Raw genomic sequence first — 15996 nt, forward strand, 5'->3', positions numbered from 1 at the left:
TGTTTGGACAGCATCCTGATATAACTTCAACAGTCCACTGGAACTGCCAAAAATTAGCTAGCAGATTACTAAATGATTTGATGTGAATGGAGCCTCTGTCCATTTCAATCACTATCACTGATGTCTCTCATTGTCTAGGGACTGGAACTCTTTGTTAAACTGGGCCCTCCCCTGCTAGTTTTAGTGATGTCAAAGGAAAAGGTGGTGAAGAAAGCACATGGTATGCTTGCCTTCATTGGCCGGGGCATCGAGTATAAGAGTTGGCAAATTACAGTAATATAAAACATTGGTTTGGCCATATTTGGAATACTGTGTCCAATTCTGGTCACCACACTACCAGAAGGATGTGGAGGCTTTGGAGGAAAGGTTTACCAGGATGTTGCCTGGCATGGAAGGTATTAGCTGTGAGGACAGGTTGAAAAAACTGGGATCGTTCTCCCTGGAAAGACGAAAGCTGAGACAGCTGGATAGAAGTCTATAAAATTATGAGGGGATTGATTAAAATTGATAAGGTGAACTGTTAGAAGCTTTTTCCCAGGGCAGAAATGTCAATTACAAGGGGACACAAGTTCAAGGTAGGCGGAGGGGGGGAAGGTTCAGTGCAGATGTGCGGGGGGAGTATTTTACACAGAGGGTGATGGGGGCCTGGAATGCACTGCCAAGTGAGGTGGTTGAGGCAGCCACGTTAACGACATTTAAGGCTTATCTGGATAGACACATGAACAGGAGGGGTATACAGGGATACAGGCGGTTGGTCTGGATAGGACAACATGATTGACACAGGATTGATGGGCTGAAGGGCCTGTTCCTGTGCTGTACTGTTCTTTGTTGTTCTTGTTCAAAGGCTGGTGCGAGGGTAGGTGACGTTACGAGGTCTAAAGTTAAGGAGAGGGTACAGGTAAGGGAAGAGGCTGAGGATGTCCCAATAATAAAGGGAGTAGGGGGCGTGAGTATGGTTGGTGGCGTTCTGGCAAATAGGGTCCAGGTGAAGGCTGGGATGAAGGCACTTTATCTGAATGCACGAAGCATTCGGAATAAAGTGGATGAGCTGGTGGCGCAGATCGACACAAATGGATACGACCTGGTGGCCATTACAGAGACGTGGCTGCAAGGTGACAGGAACGGGGAGCTGAATGTACAGGGCTATCAAGTGTTTAGGAAGGATAGGCGGGAGGAAAAGGGGGGTGCGTAGCTCTGCTGATTAAGGATAGCATCACGGTGGTAGCAAGGGATGATATTGGAGCCAAGGAGCAGAACGTGGAATCGTTGTGGGTGGAGATTAGGAACAGCAAAGGGAGGAAGATGCTGGTGGGTGTTGTCTATAGGCCCCCGAATAATGATCTGGAGGTGGGGCGGGCTGTTAACGCGCAAATAAGTGCGGCGTGCAGGAATGGGACGGCCGTAGTTATGGGGGATTTCAATCTGCATATTGATTGGTCGACCCATGTTGGACGCGGTGGGATCGAGGAGGAGTTCTTGGAATGCTGCCGGGATAGTTTCCTGGAACAGTGTGTGTTGGAGCTGACGAGGGAGCGAGCTATCTTGGATCTGATGTTATGTAATGAGGCGGGTAGAATTAGGGACCTTGCGGTGAAGGATCCTCTTGGGGAGAGTGATCATTGTATGGCGGAGTTTCTGGTGCAGATGGAGGAGGAGAAAGTGGGTTCCCGGACACGCGTACGTTGTTTGAATAGAGGGGAGTACGGTAGGATGAGAGAAGAATTGGCGAATGTTGACTGGGGGAGCACGTTGGAGGGAGGGTCTGCTGAGGAGCAGTGGAGGATCTTTAAGGAGATCTTTCTTGGTGCTCAGCAGAAATTTATTCCGATGGTCAAAAAGGACAGTAGGAGGAGAGGTAATAAGCCGTGGATAACAAAGGAGGTGAAGGAAAGTGTTAAACTAAAAGCGGAGGAATTTAGAGTAGCTAAGAGTAGTGGGCGAGAAGAGGATTGGGAGAGGTTTAAATGTCAACAAAGATTGACAAAGAAGTTGATAAAGAAGGGTAGGAGAAACTATGAAGCTGGCTAGCGCTTAATATAAAAAAGGATAGCAAGAGTTTTTATAAATATATAAAAAGGAAGAGGCTGGCTAGGGTGAACGTTGGTCCTTTAGAGGATGAGAAAGGGGACCTAGTGGTAGGGGATGGGGATATGGCTAAGGTATTGAATAACTTTTTTGTTTCTGTCTTCACGGAGGAGGACGTGAATAATTTGCCGGGTGTTAGCGATGGAAAGGTGGTAGGACTGGAGGGTCTTAATGACATTACTGTTACTAGAGAGGCGGTGCTCGACAGACTGGAGGGGCTGATTGTGGACAAGTCGCCAGGACCGGATGGAATGCATCCGAGGGTTCTGAAAGAAATGGCGAAGGTGATAGTGGATGCCTTGGTGGTTATTTTCCAGACGTCGCTGGATTCCGGGGAAGTGCCGGAGGATTGGAAAACGGCTAATGTTACGTCGTTGTTTAAGAAGGGTGCCAGGCAAAAGGCGGGGAATTATAGGCCGGTTAGTTTAACGTCTGTGGTAGGTAAAATGTTAGAATCCGTCATTAAGGAGGAAATTGCGAGGCATCTTGAAGGGAATTGCTTGATAGAGCAGACGCAGCACGGTTTCATTAAAGGGAAGTCGTGTCTGACAAATTTACTGGAGTTCTATGAGGATGTGTCTAGGGTGGTGGATAGAGGAGAGCCGGTGGATGTGGTCTTTCTGGATTTTCAGAAGACGTTTGACAAAGTACCTCACAAGAGGTTATTGCAGAAGGTCGAGGGACATGGAGTTGGGGGTAGGGTGTTAGCGTGGATAGAGGATTGGTTGTCAAATAGGAGGCAGAGAGTGGGGGTCAACGGGTGCTATTCGGATTGGCAGATGGTGACTAGTGGAGTGCCCCAGGGGTCGGTGCTGGGGCCTCAGCTTTTTACCATTTATATAGATGATCTGGAGGAGGGAACCGAGTGTAGGGTGTCGAAATTTGCTGATGACACCAAGATTGGGGGAATGGCAAATTGTGCGGAGGGTGTGGAGAGTCTGCAGAAGGATCTAGATAGGCTGGGCAAATGGGCCAGGAAATGGCAAATGGAATTTAATGTTGGCAAGTGTGAGGTGGTCCACTTTGGTAGGAATAATGGTAGGAAGGACTATTACTTACGTGGCGAAAAACTGCAGCAGGCGACGGTGCAGAGGGACCTCGGGGTCCTTGTGCATGAGTCGCAAAAACCCAGCTTGCAGGTGCAGCAGGTGGTCAGGAAGGCGAATGGGATGCTGGCCTTCATAGCGAGGGGGATTGAATATAAAAGTAGGGAGGTCTTGCTGCGGCTATATAGGGCATTGGTGAGGCCGCAGCTGGAGTACTGTGTGCAGTTTTGGTCACCGTACTTACGCAAGGATATTTTGGCCTTGGAGGGAGTGCAGAGGAGGTTTACTAGGCTGATACCGGAGTTGAGGGGATTGAGCTATGAGGAGAGGCTGAATAAACTAGGCTTGTACTCGTTAGAGTTTAGAAGAATGAGGGGAGATCTCATTGAGACGTATAAGATGAAGAATGGGATGGATAGGATAGAGGTGGAGAGACTCTTCCCGCTCAGAAAGGACAGTAGGACTAGGGGGCACAGCCTCAAGATAAAGGGGGAGCGGTTTAGAACGGAGTTGAGGAGGAACTTCTTCACTCAAAGGGTGGTGAATCTCTGGAATTCTCTGCCCGTTGAAGTGGTGGAGGCTGCCTCGCTCAATATTTTTAAGACGCGGGTTGATGGGTTTTTGATAAGAGAGGGGATTAAGGGTTATGGGGAGAGGGCGGGAATGTGGAACTGAGACACGACAGATCAGCCATGATCTTATTGAATGGCGGGGCAGGCTCGAAGGGCTAGATGGCCTACTCCTGCTCCTATTTCTTATGTTCTTAAAGTAAAAAATAATTAAGAAGGATGTTAAAACCAGGGAGTAGTGATTTGGGAGATTTTATTACCCAAAATATCCATTGGAATTATACAAACATAAAGGAGAAAAGGACGTGGAGGAATTTCTGAAGTGTGTTCAGGAAAATTTCCTTGATCGGTATTTCTCAGTCCAACCGGAAAGGTGGGATTGCTGGATCTGGTGCTGGGGAGTGAGGTGGCACAAGTGGACCAAATGTCTTTACATTTGTGTGAAAGTGACCATTGTAACAAAAGGTTTAGATTTGTGATGGAGAAGAGCAAGAAACAAACTAAAGTGAAACTTCTAAAAAGAGGGTTATTTGAATAGGATGAGAAGGGAGCTCGCCCGAGTAAAATAGAATCAAAGACAGTCAGGAAAATCTCAAACAGAATAATGGGGAATCTTTAAAGGGGCCAAAGATGAGGAGAGAGTTTGAGAAGCTGCTGGACCAAAATCAAAGAGGTCCAGGTGAACTCTTCAGGTGAGGGCCAGGCCAAATATAAAGTTGAGAGAGGAATTGATGAGGAAAATAAGACTGGCAAAGACAGAATATGAGAATAGAATATCAGTTAACCCAAAAGGGAACCAAAAATCTTTGACAGGCATATAAATAGTAAACAGGGAGGAAGAGGAAAATGTGGGGCCTATTCGGGTCAAAGAGGGTGACACACACACAGAGATACAGGGCAAAGTGAAAATACTTGATGAGTATCAGTGTTTACTGAGAAAGAGGTAATGGATGGGGTGAAAATTGATAGGAGGAGTGTACTGGAAAGGCTGACTATGGTCAAATGGATGAGTTACCTGATTCGGATCGCTTGAAACTGCGGCTGCTGGAGGAAGTGGAGATGGAGGTAGTTGAAATATTTTTCATAAACTCTCCAAGATACAGGGATAGTGTCAGAGGAATAGAGAGTGACAAATATAACAGCCTGGTTCAGGGAAGGATGACAGACAGTGTTTGGAATTACAGACTGATCACTTTAATATTTATGGTGGATAAGGTTTTAGAAACAATGGGCAGGATTTTCATCCTCCGGGGTGTGTTCCATGGCAGTGGGAGGCAGTGCACCGGTCACTGCCGGGGTGGGATCTTCTGGCCCCACTGTCGTTAAAGGGTTTTCCCAATTAATGCATCCCTTGTTGCCGGGAGACCCACAGTGGGGGTGTGCGCGATCGGCAGGACTGGAAGATCCTGCCAGGGTAAACGGCAGCAAGATTTTGGTGAATAATCAGGAAAAAATGACCAGACACGGAAAGGTTTGAGTGAAATAAAGAAAGTCAGCACAGTTTTGTAAAGGACAGGTCACGCTTGATCAATCTAATTAAATTTCTTGATGCATTAACAAACAACCTTAACGAAGGGAAGGCAAGAGATGTCACCTGTAAGGATTATAATAAAATGTTTCACAAAGTAAAAGGCTGGTTAACAAAACTGAGCTGCACAGAATTGGAGGGTAAGTCTCAGCTCGGATTTTTATAAATGGCTTCAGGACAGAAACCAGTGAGTGGTGGGATATGGGGGCTTTATTTTACCATTTTGATTCTAAGTGTTGGATGGACTTGAAACAGGCAGTGTTTCAAATTTGACTTTTAGACCCGTTCTGAGGTGCCCCGATACACACTCTGCCGACAAAAATATCTCACTGTAGAAGCCTGTGGGTGGGGCTGAACCCACCCGAAACCCTACAGTTCCGATCGGCACCTCCAACTGCGCAGAAAACAAAAACAATGGAATGTCATTTCCTCCAATGCTCCCCTGCCACATCCCTCCCGGGCTGGATAATACCTCCCCCTGGCCGCCACAGACATTGCCCCACCCCACAACATTACTGAACCCCTTCTCCACCCACCCTCCCCCAGACCGATCTCAGGTCTCTCCTCCTCTTTACCCCTCCCCCACCCCCACCAATCTCAGGCAGAGTGGCAGCGGACCCCCCCCCCTTCCCTTCCACTGATCTCAGGCAGTGTGGCAGCTGCTCCTCCCTCCCAGCTGATCGCAGAGAGCCGCTGCACGCTCGACACTGACCCCCTCACTAACTGGAGCGCCCGAATCGGATTTATATGAAGCAGGTCTGTTTCACACCGATGGGTGAACACGTTGGTAAAGGGGGAAATGCAGCCCATTAATCAATTTAAATGTATGTGAATTGTCAGGCCATGATAAAGGGGGAACCGGCATGGAAGCAGGCACGGATTACACTATTCGTCTTACGCCCGACTTTAGGGGATGGGGATATGGCTAAGGTATTGAATAACTTTTTTGTTTCGGTCTTCACGGAGGAGGACGTGAATAATTTGCCGGGTGTTAGAGATGGAAAGGTGGTAGGACTGGAGGGTCTCGATGACATTACTGTTACTAGAGAGGCGGTGCTCGACAGACTGGAGGGGCTGATTGTGGACAAGTCCCCAGGACCGAATGGAATGCATCCGAGGGTTCTGAAAGAAATGGCGGAGGTGATAGTGGATGCCTTGGTGGTTATTTTCCAGACGTCGCTGGATTCTGGGGAAGTGCCGGAAGATTGGAAAACGGCTAATGTTACGCCGTTGTTTAAGAAGGGTGCCAGGCAAAAGGCAGGGAATTATAGGCCAGTTAGTTTAACGTCTGTTGTAGGTAAAATGTTAGAATCCATTATCAAGGAGGAGATAGCGAGGCATCTTGAGGGGAATTGCTTGATAGAGCAGACGCAGCACAGTTTCGTGAAAGGGAAGTCGTGTCTGACAAATTTACTGGAGTTCTATGAGGATGTGTCTAGGGCGGTGGATAGAAGAGAGCCAGTGGATGTGGTCTTTCTTGATTTTCAGAAGGCGTTTGACAAGGTACCTCACAAGATGTTATTGCAGAAGGTCAGGGGACATGGAGTTGGGGGTAGGGTGTTAGCGTGGATAGAGGATTGGTTGTCAAATAGGAGGCAGAGAGTGGGGGTCAATGGGTGCTATTCGGATTGGCGGATGGTGACTAGTGGAGTGCCCCAGGGGTCGGTGCTGGGGCCTCAGCTTTTTACCATTTATATAGATGATCTGGAGGAGGGAACCGAGTGTATGGTGTCGAAATTTGCTGATGACACCAAGATTGGTGGAACGGCAAATTGCGCGGAGGGTGTGGAGAGTCTACAGAAGGATCTAGATAGGCTGGGCGAATGGGCCAGGAACTGGCAAATGGAATTTAATGTTGGCAAGTGTGAGGTGGTCCACTTTGGTAGGAATAATGGTAGGAAGGATTATTACTTACGTGGCGAAAAACTGCAGCAGGCGACGGTGCAGAGGGACCTCGGGGTCCTTGTGCATGAGTCGCAAAAACCCAGCTTGCAGGTGCAGCAGGTGGTCAGGAAGGCGAATGGGATGCTGGCCTTCATAGCGAGGGGGATTGAATATAAAAGTAGGGAGGTCTTGCTGCGGCTGTATAGGGCATTGGTGAGGCCGCAGCTGGAGTACTGTGTGCAGTTTTGGGCGCCGTACTTACACAAGGATATTTTGGCCTTGGAGGGAGTGCAGAGGAGGTTTACTAGGCTGATGCCGGAGTTGAGGGGGTTGAGCTATGACGAGAGGCTGAATAAACTAGGCTTGTACTCGTTAGAGTTTAGAAGAATGAGGGGAGATCTCATTGAGACGTATAAGATGATGAATGGGATGGATAGGATAGAGGTGGAGAGACTCTTCCCGCTCAGAAAGGACAGTAGGACTAGGGGGCACAGCCTCAAGATAAAGGGGGGTGCGGTTTAGAACGGAGTTGAGGAGGAACTTCTTCACTCAAAGGGTGGTGAATCTCTGGAATTCTCTGCCCGTTGAAGTGGTGGAGGCTACCTTGCTAAATATTTTTAAGACGCGGGTTGATGGGTTTTTGATAAGCGAGGGGATTAAGGGTTATGGGGAGAGGGCGGGAATGTGGAACTGAGCCACGACAGATCAGCCATGATCTTATTGAATGGCGGGGCAGGCTCGAAGGGCTAGGTGGCCTAGTCCTGCTCCTATTTCTTATGTTCTTATGTTTACCATGTTTTCACATCTGAAAATGAGTGCAATGCAATGGTAAAATCAGGCCCATGGTTCCTTTTCAGATTGGAGGATAGGCAGTGGTTTTGCTCAGTAAGATAACCATTGGTTTTTTTGATGTATATGGATTTAGAAATTGGAATACCAATGCAGAGTAAATTTTCAAAATTTGCCGATTTTATCAAATTCAGAGGTGCATCTGACAGTGAGGCTAATATCAATCCATTGGACTGGGACATAAACAGGCTAACAGACTGACAAATGACTAGCAGTTGGAATTCAGAGAAGTATGAAGTGATATATTTTGGCAGAAGGATAAAGAGAGGCAACTCTAAAGATTGCACAGGGACAGAGGGAAAGGGGAGTTGATGTGTTTGGATCTTTGAATGTAGCAGGACAAATAAGAGAGCTGTGAGAAAAGGATTTGGGATCTTGAACTTCAATATATTGAGGTACTGAATAAAAAAGTTATGCTGAACATTTCTAAAGCCCTGGTTAGGCCCCAACTACAGCACTGCATCCTGTTCTGGTTCCCAACAGTTTGTGAAGGATGTGAGGGTCCTCGAGTGTGTGGAGGAGATTTACCAGATGATTTTAACTGCAAGGCAAGGTTGGAGAAGCTGGGATTGTTCTCTTTGAAGATTCAGAGAAGATTTGATAAGAATATACAAAATTAGACAGGTATGGATAATGTAGACAATGGGTAGACATTTTTTCATGGGTTGATTGTACAAGGACTCAGACACAAAGTTAATGCTTTGAACACAAAATGCAGAAGTGATGCGAGAAAGAGCTTGGGTGGAATTTTCCCAAAAAATGGCAAAGGGCTGGATTCTCTGAACTCACTCACAGCTGGGATTCTCTAATCCCGCTGCAGTGAATGGAGATTTGGCCGAGCACCAAATTCTCCATTTTTGCCGGCAGCGGCGACAGGGAATAAACAGCTGGAAAATTCCAGCTAAAGTGTCAGGTACTGAATGAAAACCGGTGTCTTTCTCCCCAGAGGAACAGGCAAGTTTTCTCTCCAGATTGTCCCACACTTCTGCAAAAAGTAGCAGTGGTTATGTTTTGTGCCATTATTTTGAGGGGTGGGACCTAAAGATGCCGGCAAGGCCAGCTCCATAGGGATTGGAGCATCCTTATCTCAAATCAAAGTTAAAGCCCACCTTCCCCATCATCGCAGGCATTGGGATATCAGAGCCCCCTCTCCTGAACTACTCCTTATACACCTCTGACTGTGTGGCCAAATTCCCCTCCAACTCCATTTTCAAGTTTGCTGACGACACCATGTGGTGGATCAGATCTCAAACAAAGATGAGACAGATTATAAGAAAGAGATAGGTAATCTGGTGAACTGATCTCTCCCTCAATGTCAACGAAACAAAGGAGATAGTCACCAACTTCAGAAAGCGTAGTGGAGAACATGCCACTGTCTACGTTAGTGGGGATGAAGTGAAAATGGTCAAGAGCTTCAAGTTTCTAGGTGTCCAGATCACCAGCAACCTGTCCTGGTCCCCCCATGCCGACACTATAGTTAAGAAAGCCGACCAATACCTTTACTTTCTCAGGGGGCTAAGGAAATTTGACACATCAACTCTCACCAACTTCTACAGAGGCATCACTGATAGCATTCTTTCCCGTTGTATCACAGCCTGGTATGACCCTGCACTGTCCAAGACCGTAAGAAACTACAAAGGATTGTGAATGAAACCCAGTCCATCACGCAAAACAGCCTCCCATCCATTGACTCTGTCTACACTTCCCGCTGCCTCAGCAAAGCAGCCAGTATAATCAAGGACCCTACACACACCGGACATACACTCTCCCACCTTCTTCTGTCAGGAAAAAGATACTAAAATCTGAGGTCACTTACCAACTGACTCAAGAACAGCTTCTTCCTTGCTGCCATCAGACTTTTGAATGGACCTACCATATATTAAGCTGATCTTTCTCCACACCCTAGCTATGACTGTAACACTATATTCTGCACCTTTTCCTTTTCAGTAAATGGTATGCTTTGTCTGTATAGCAAGCAAGAAACAATACTTTTCACCACATACTAATACCTGTGACAATAATAAATCAATAGCCGGGCAACTAGAATTTTTTTGCAATACTCCAGACGTGGCCTTACCAATGTCTTGTACAGTTCGAACATAGCATCCCAACTCCTGTACTTAATGCTATGACCAATGAAGGCACGTGTGCCAAATGTCTTCTTCACCACCCTGTCTACCTGTGATGCCACTTTCAAGGAACTATGTACCTGCACCCCAGATCTCTCTGTTCGACAACACTCCCCAAGACCCTACCATTAACTGTTTAAGTCCTCCCTAGTTTGTCTTACCAAAATCCAACACTTCACGTTTATCTGAATTAAACTCCATCTGCTGCTCCTCACCCCAATTGTCCAGTTGACCAAGATCCCATTGCCAGATCTTCCCTGGCAGATGGAGTTTAATCCAGACAAAATGTGAGATAATGCATTTTGGAAGGTCTAATACAGATGGGAGATACAAAGTAAATGGCAGAACCCTTAAGAGTATTGATAGAGGGATCTGGGTGTACAGACACACAGGTCACTGAAAGTGGCAATGCAAGTGGAGAAAGTAGTCAAGAAAGCATTACAGCATGCTTGCCTTCATTGGCGGGGGCATTGAGTTTAAAATTTGGCAAGTCATGTTGCAGCTTTATAGAACCTCAGTTAGGCTGCACTTGGAATATAGTGTTCAACTCTGGTTGTCACGCTATCAGAAGCATGTGGAGGCTTTGGAGAGGGTACAGAAAAGATTTACGAGGATGTTGCCTGGCATGGAGGGCATTAGCTATGAGGAGAGGTTGGAGAAACTTGATTTGTTCTCAATGGAACAACAGAGGTTGAGGGGTGACCTGATAGAAGTCTACAAGATTATGAGAGGCATGGACAGAGTGGATAGTCAGAAGCTTTTTCCCATGATGGAAGAGTCAATTACTCAGGGCATATGATTAAGGTGCGAGGGGCAATGTTTAAAGGAGATGTACAAGGCAAGTTTTCTTTTACACAGAGGGAGATGGGTGCCTGGAACTCACTGCCAGGGGAGGTAGTGGAAGCAGATATGATAGTTACTTTTAAGGGGCATCATGACAAATGTATGAGGAAGATGGGGACAGAGAGATGTGGTCCCCTATGTGGAAGGGTAGGGGGCTTTAGTTCAGTCGGGCAGCATGGTCAGTGCAGGCTCGGAGGGCCAAAGAGCCTGTTCCTGTGTTGTAATTTTCTTTGTTCCTTTGTTCTAGTCTTGGACTATCAGAGTATGGCATCTTGAGGACAGTTAAGACTGTTGTTTGTGTAAGAATTTGATTATTCTATTATTTTTAGGGTCTGTAATATCTGTGTAATTTATTCCTTAAATCTTCTAAATGATTCAGTTTGAATTTCTGCTAGTTTGAATTCTTTACAGGAAGGCAGTTGTTTATGAGAAACAGAATCATTTTATTGATTTACAGCTTTCAGTTCCTTTGCATCCTACACAGAGTAGCTGTACACTGTCTTCATTGCCCAGAGTACGTTCAGGTGTTTTTTAAAAATCAGTTTGAAGGAATTGCTAAAGTAGTTTGAACTTAGGATGAAACTTCAAACCCCTGTATTGCTCTGTATTAGAGGGACACTTTTCAAATATTATGGTTAAAACGTTGTTGACAAGAGTATGTGGCTTTATGAATGGCTTCTCTGTATCTGAAGAAAATGTATTTGTAATGGAATGTAAACTCGGAGGGACCCAGGGGAAAAGGGATGAATATTTGTCCTTCGTCTATATGGCTTTAGTTACAGATGCGGGTGACACAAGATGAATTGCACTCCACAGCCAATTGAAGAAGTGAATTTAGACTATTTCCAAATAAGAGAAACCCTGAATAATGAGAGACTGAGGGATAAAAGTTGAGAAGTCTTGGCTTCTGGGCTTTGGCTGTTCTGGACACAATTCAATACCACTTCAAAGGAAAAGGAGAGAGAGAGAGAGACATCGCCTGCGTTGGCTGTACCAAGAACTCCTAGGATCTTGAGTGATGAGAAATGGCTATGCTGTCTTCTCGGTTTCCTTGTAAGTATATGTAAAATTTTCCTTCATAAATTCTCCTTGATTCATAAATACTGGTTATTCGTACCTTGTTGGTGAAGCAAAGCTGAGGGCCCTAGTGTTAGAATTTCTCAAACCCTAAACCTTACTTTCGATTTGTGGAGTTTAAAAATCACCTTTTCCTTTATTGATCTAATGTTTTAATTTACAAACCTGATATCCTGATTGAAATTTCTTGTTCTGTTTTCAATTCTACGTTGCGTAGATGACACTTGAGCCTGTTTGATGATTCTCTTGTTATTACAATGTTGCTCTGGACATCCATTAGACCTCTGGAATCCTGCTGGTAACTTGTTTCAGATTGTATTACATAACGTCCATCCTCACTGGTCCACTGTATCTCCGGCTGAGGAAACCATCCACTGGATTTACACACTAGCTCAATTCCATTATCAACATATCCCTTCATCTGAATCCAGGGCTCACACCCAAACCCTGCAATAAACAATGAACAGGTTCAAAAAAGACAATTATTTGGAGCAACAGCAAGAACATTCATTGATATAACGCCATTAATGTATCCCCCAAGAACATTTCCTGTGGTCAATGAGAAGTATCCATTTAATAGTATTAATATCTAAATACAGTCTGGTAATAACATGACCTTGGTGTGAGTATGATCTAAATATGTTCTTGTAGACACGGGTGATTAATGTAAATTAGATGTAGGTTCTTCAGACTAATTAATTTCAATTTATGCAAGGCAGCAGAGGACACCAATACCCATGGCAGATGTAATCAACTTGGAGGGGAGGGAGGGAGGAAATTGCTAAAACCAAAAAAAATCCATTTATTACTGACCAAATACACAGAAATATACATGGGAGGTGATAATGTTAGACTCAGAGCAATAATCCTGGTAATGTCAATGGATTTTCAAAGTTCTGTTGTCATCCTCTCTCTCTCATATTCTCCTTTATATTCTGAGCTGCAGGAATGAGGTTATTTATAAATTAGGATCAAGATCTTGCCCACCCTGCAGATTTTTCTTCTTGGGGTATTAATTGGGAATGTTTGAATCAAAGTGGCATTGACAGATGCCAAAGCCTGATTTTTCACCAGCATTGGCAATAATGGAGTTAAAACACATTGTTAAGATATTGGACGATACTGGAATATAGACATGACTGACTGGCTGTACAGTGTTGGATCATTTTGTAAGCTTATTGGTGCCAGGTAAATGTTGTTCAGCTGTCAGTGACTGCCCCTCTCGGAAGATTCCGGGGGCCTCTATCTCTAATAGCATTAGCTGTCATTTCTCATGACTACACCCCCATGGAGAACTCCCAGACACTGGCAGGAATCCTGGATAATCTTCACTTGGGAAATTTCACCAGGGTTAGCAATGGTTCAGTCAGATAGCACAGTGCACATCCTGCCAGATTTTACCAGGATCCAACCACGGATTAAAATCCCTGGCCATCATCTCAATTCACCAGAGGAAAAGATATTAAAGACAGAAAAATCTGAGCTGAAGATTGTTGCTGATTAAAAGTACAGCCACATCTTCCAATGTCCAAAGCAGCAAAAACTGGAGTCTGTGTTACGTGTTGGGACTCTGGAATTTCTGGCTTGTGTACACATGGTAATTGTCCAGAAGTTTAATCCCCAGTGAGCTCGTTTGTGGTACATCATGTCTCCACCACTGAGCTGAGTGTCAGAGACTTGGATCAGAAATGTGGGACTTATCTGGATCCTTACCCAGGAAATGTTACACTGGTTAATACCTGGTCTCACTCAGTCCTTCACAAATTGAAAATCAAACTGCTTTCCCATCCCCTTTGCCTCTCCTGCACTCACTGAGTTTACCCTGGGCTTATCCTGGAGAAGGTGTGCAGGCTCATTTCAGCTGTAGCTGAATTCCCAGTTGAAAATGAGCAGCTCCACTGGGGCACAGATATCTGGGTCCAGGTGTCTAAATTTCTTACAGAGCTGAGGGTTCAAGCTCCAGGTTTTCAGCAAAAAATCTGAGGGATTGGAATTCCGCTTGTGGACCCAATCATGGAATACTTCTGACTCTGTACAACCACCTTTGGAAAACGGTGCCCCAAATGGTGCAAATTCCACTCCGGAGGGGATTAGGGGATTGGGGATGAGGTCAGGCTGCCACCTCTGGATGCTAATCGCAGGCAGCCACAGGGGCTGCTGAGCACTGAGGAGATCCGTTTAAAAGACTCTGTGGTTTTGTTTCAGTTGTAATGTCAAACATTGAGCCTCTATCTCTCACCCCTCACACTTCCGGCAAATGGGAATCCCCTCCAACTGTGCAGTTTATGGGATATACATTTCAAATCTACAGAAATGCTTTGATCTGAGGACTGGAACTGACTGCAGCTCGTTCAGGGCTGGACAGCAAGGGGTTAATTCAGATATCTGGTAAAATCAGTGGCTGATCCAAAAAATTTACACATTGTGTCCTGATAGGTCAGAATCAATGGTACCAAGAAAATGCCATTACCTTCCATTTACTAATGTAATCCAGAAGTCAGATTCCCCAATACAACGGCCCAGAGGACAGATCAATACCATATACGCTCAAGGGATTATGCAAATCTGGTGTGTACACAGACAGTAATACTGGGATTGGATCATTCAAACCCTCATTAACCTTGGAGCCAGGTGCTGTTACTGGGTCACCTCAGACAGCAGGAGAGTTGCTCACACAATAAGAACTGATAATATTCATTTGGATATACCTTCCATTGAAAACCCTGGATTGTTTCACCCAGCAGGAGCTGAAGAAACCTAACTGGACCTTACCTGGAATCAGCTAACTGGACACTGGAAGATCAGGAGGTACGTTTTGGGAAGGTATATTATTACAAAAGAAGAGCCCAGAATATTGGAGCTGCAGTCGGATGGAGGATCAAGGTTGGGAATCACAGTGGGTGAAACTGGAGCTTTGGGACAGAGTGTTTTGGCGGTGTGTGTTTTCTTTTTGTGTTGTTTATTGTGTTGGGCTGTTTTAAATTTTGGGGTTTTGTACTGTGAGTTTTATATTAATCACAGAAGTATCTATGTTAGGGACATCAGTTGGTTTCAATAAACATCAAAATCTTGGTTAAACCCAACAGTCTGTGCAACACTGTTCTTTCATAAATCCTGAAGTTCAAAGATCATTTAAGGGGGCAACGAAACCCCAACACCCCTCCCTTCTCCACCCAGTCCCCATAGGCCCATTCATGCAAATTCCTGTCCTCCATCACCTCCGATAACTCCTCATACTCTCCATGCCAACACCCCACACATCCACATGTCAACCCCCCGCACATCCACATGCCAACACCCCACACATCCACATGCCAACACCCCACACATCCACATGCCAACACCCCACACATCCACATGCCAACCCCCCCACACATCCACATGCCAACCCCCCCACACATCCACATGCCAACCCCCCACACATCCACATGCCAACCCCCCACACATCCACATGCCCCCTTATAAACTTTTGTACCAGGTTTGTGTCAACTCATACTAATCAACACAATGTGAATTCAAGTGAAAAAACTGGCTGCAGATATTGCAGACTGGGTAGTGAAGTCAGATAGGCCAGAGTTTGGAATGTCACACTTATAGAAGGAACACAGGAAGCTCGCGCGCAGGTAGAGCAAGTAATTAGAAAGCCAAAAGGTATATTGGCCTTTATTGTGAGGTGATTTCCAAAAAAGAATAAAACTCTCCTGCTCTAATTCTACAGAGCTTTGCTGAGACTACACCTGTAATACCGTGTGTAATTTTGGTCTCTGTAAGCATCTTATGCTGACAGCCTGCGTAAATTGTGCCTCTATTCTCTGGAGTTTAGAAATACGAGTGGACATTTCCTTTAAACATCCAGAATTCTGAAGAGGCTGGTCAGTGTGGATGCTGAGAGATTGTTTGCACACTGGTCAGGGCAATGAAAACACGGGGGCACAGTCTCAGGACAAAGGGGCCGATCATTTAAATTGAGATGAGGAGAAATTTCT

The 15996-nt window shown here is 45.4% G+C and overlaps 2 protein-coding genes across 2 annotated transcripts in view; both read right to left on the reverse strand.

Annotated features, from left to right (window-relative positions):
* The window catches only part of LOC145337231 (zinc-binding protein A33-like), a 129706-nt gene that overhangs the window by 72576 nt on the left and 41134 nt on the right, over positions 1–15996 (reverse strand). The window lies entirely within an intron of this gene.
* LOC145337303 (butyrophilin subfamily 1 member A1-like) overlaps positions 1–15996 on the reverse strand; it is a 55667-nt gene that overhangs the window by 31666 nt on the left and 8005 nt on the right. The window contains 1 exon segment of the mRNA XM_080182101.1: positions 12176–12457. Coding sequence (XP_080038227.1) covers positions 12176–12457 — 282 coding nt within the window.

Source organism: Carcharhinus amblyrhynchos, unplaced genomic scaffold (genome assembly GCF_965287045.1).
Source record: "Carcharhinus amblyrhynchos unplaced genomic scaffold, sCarAmb.v2.hapA scaffold_45, whole genome shotgun sequence".
Taxonomy (NCBI): Eukaryota; Metazoa; Chordata; class Chondrichthyes; order Carcharhiniformes; family Carcharhinidae; genus Carcharhinus; species Carcharhinus amblyrhynchos.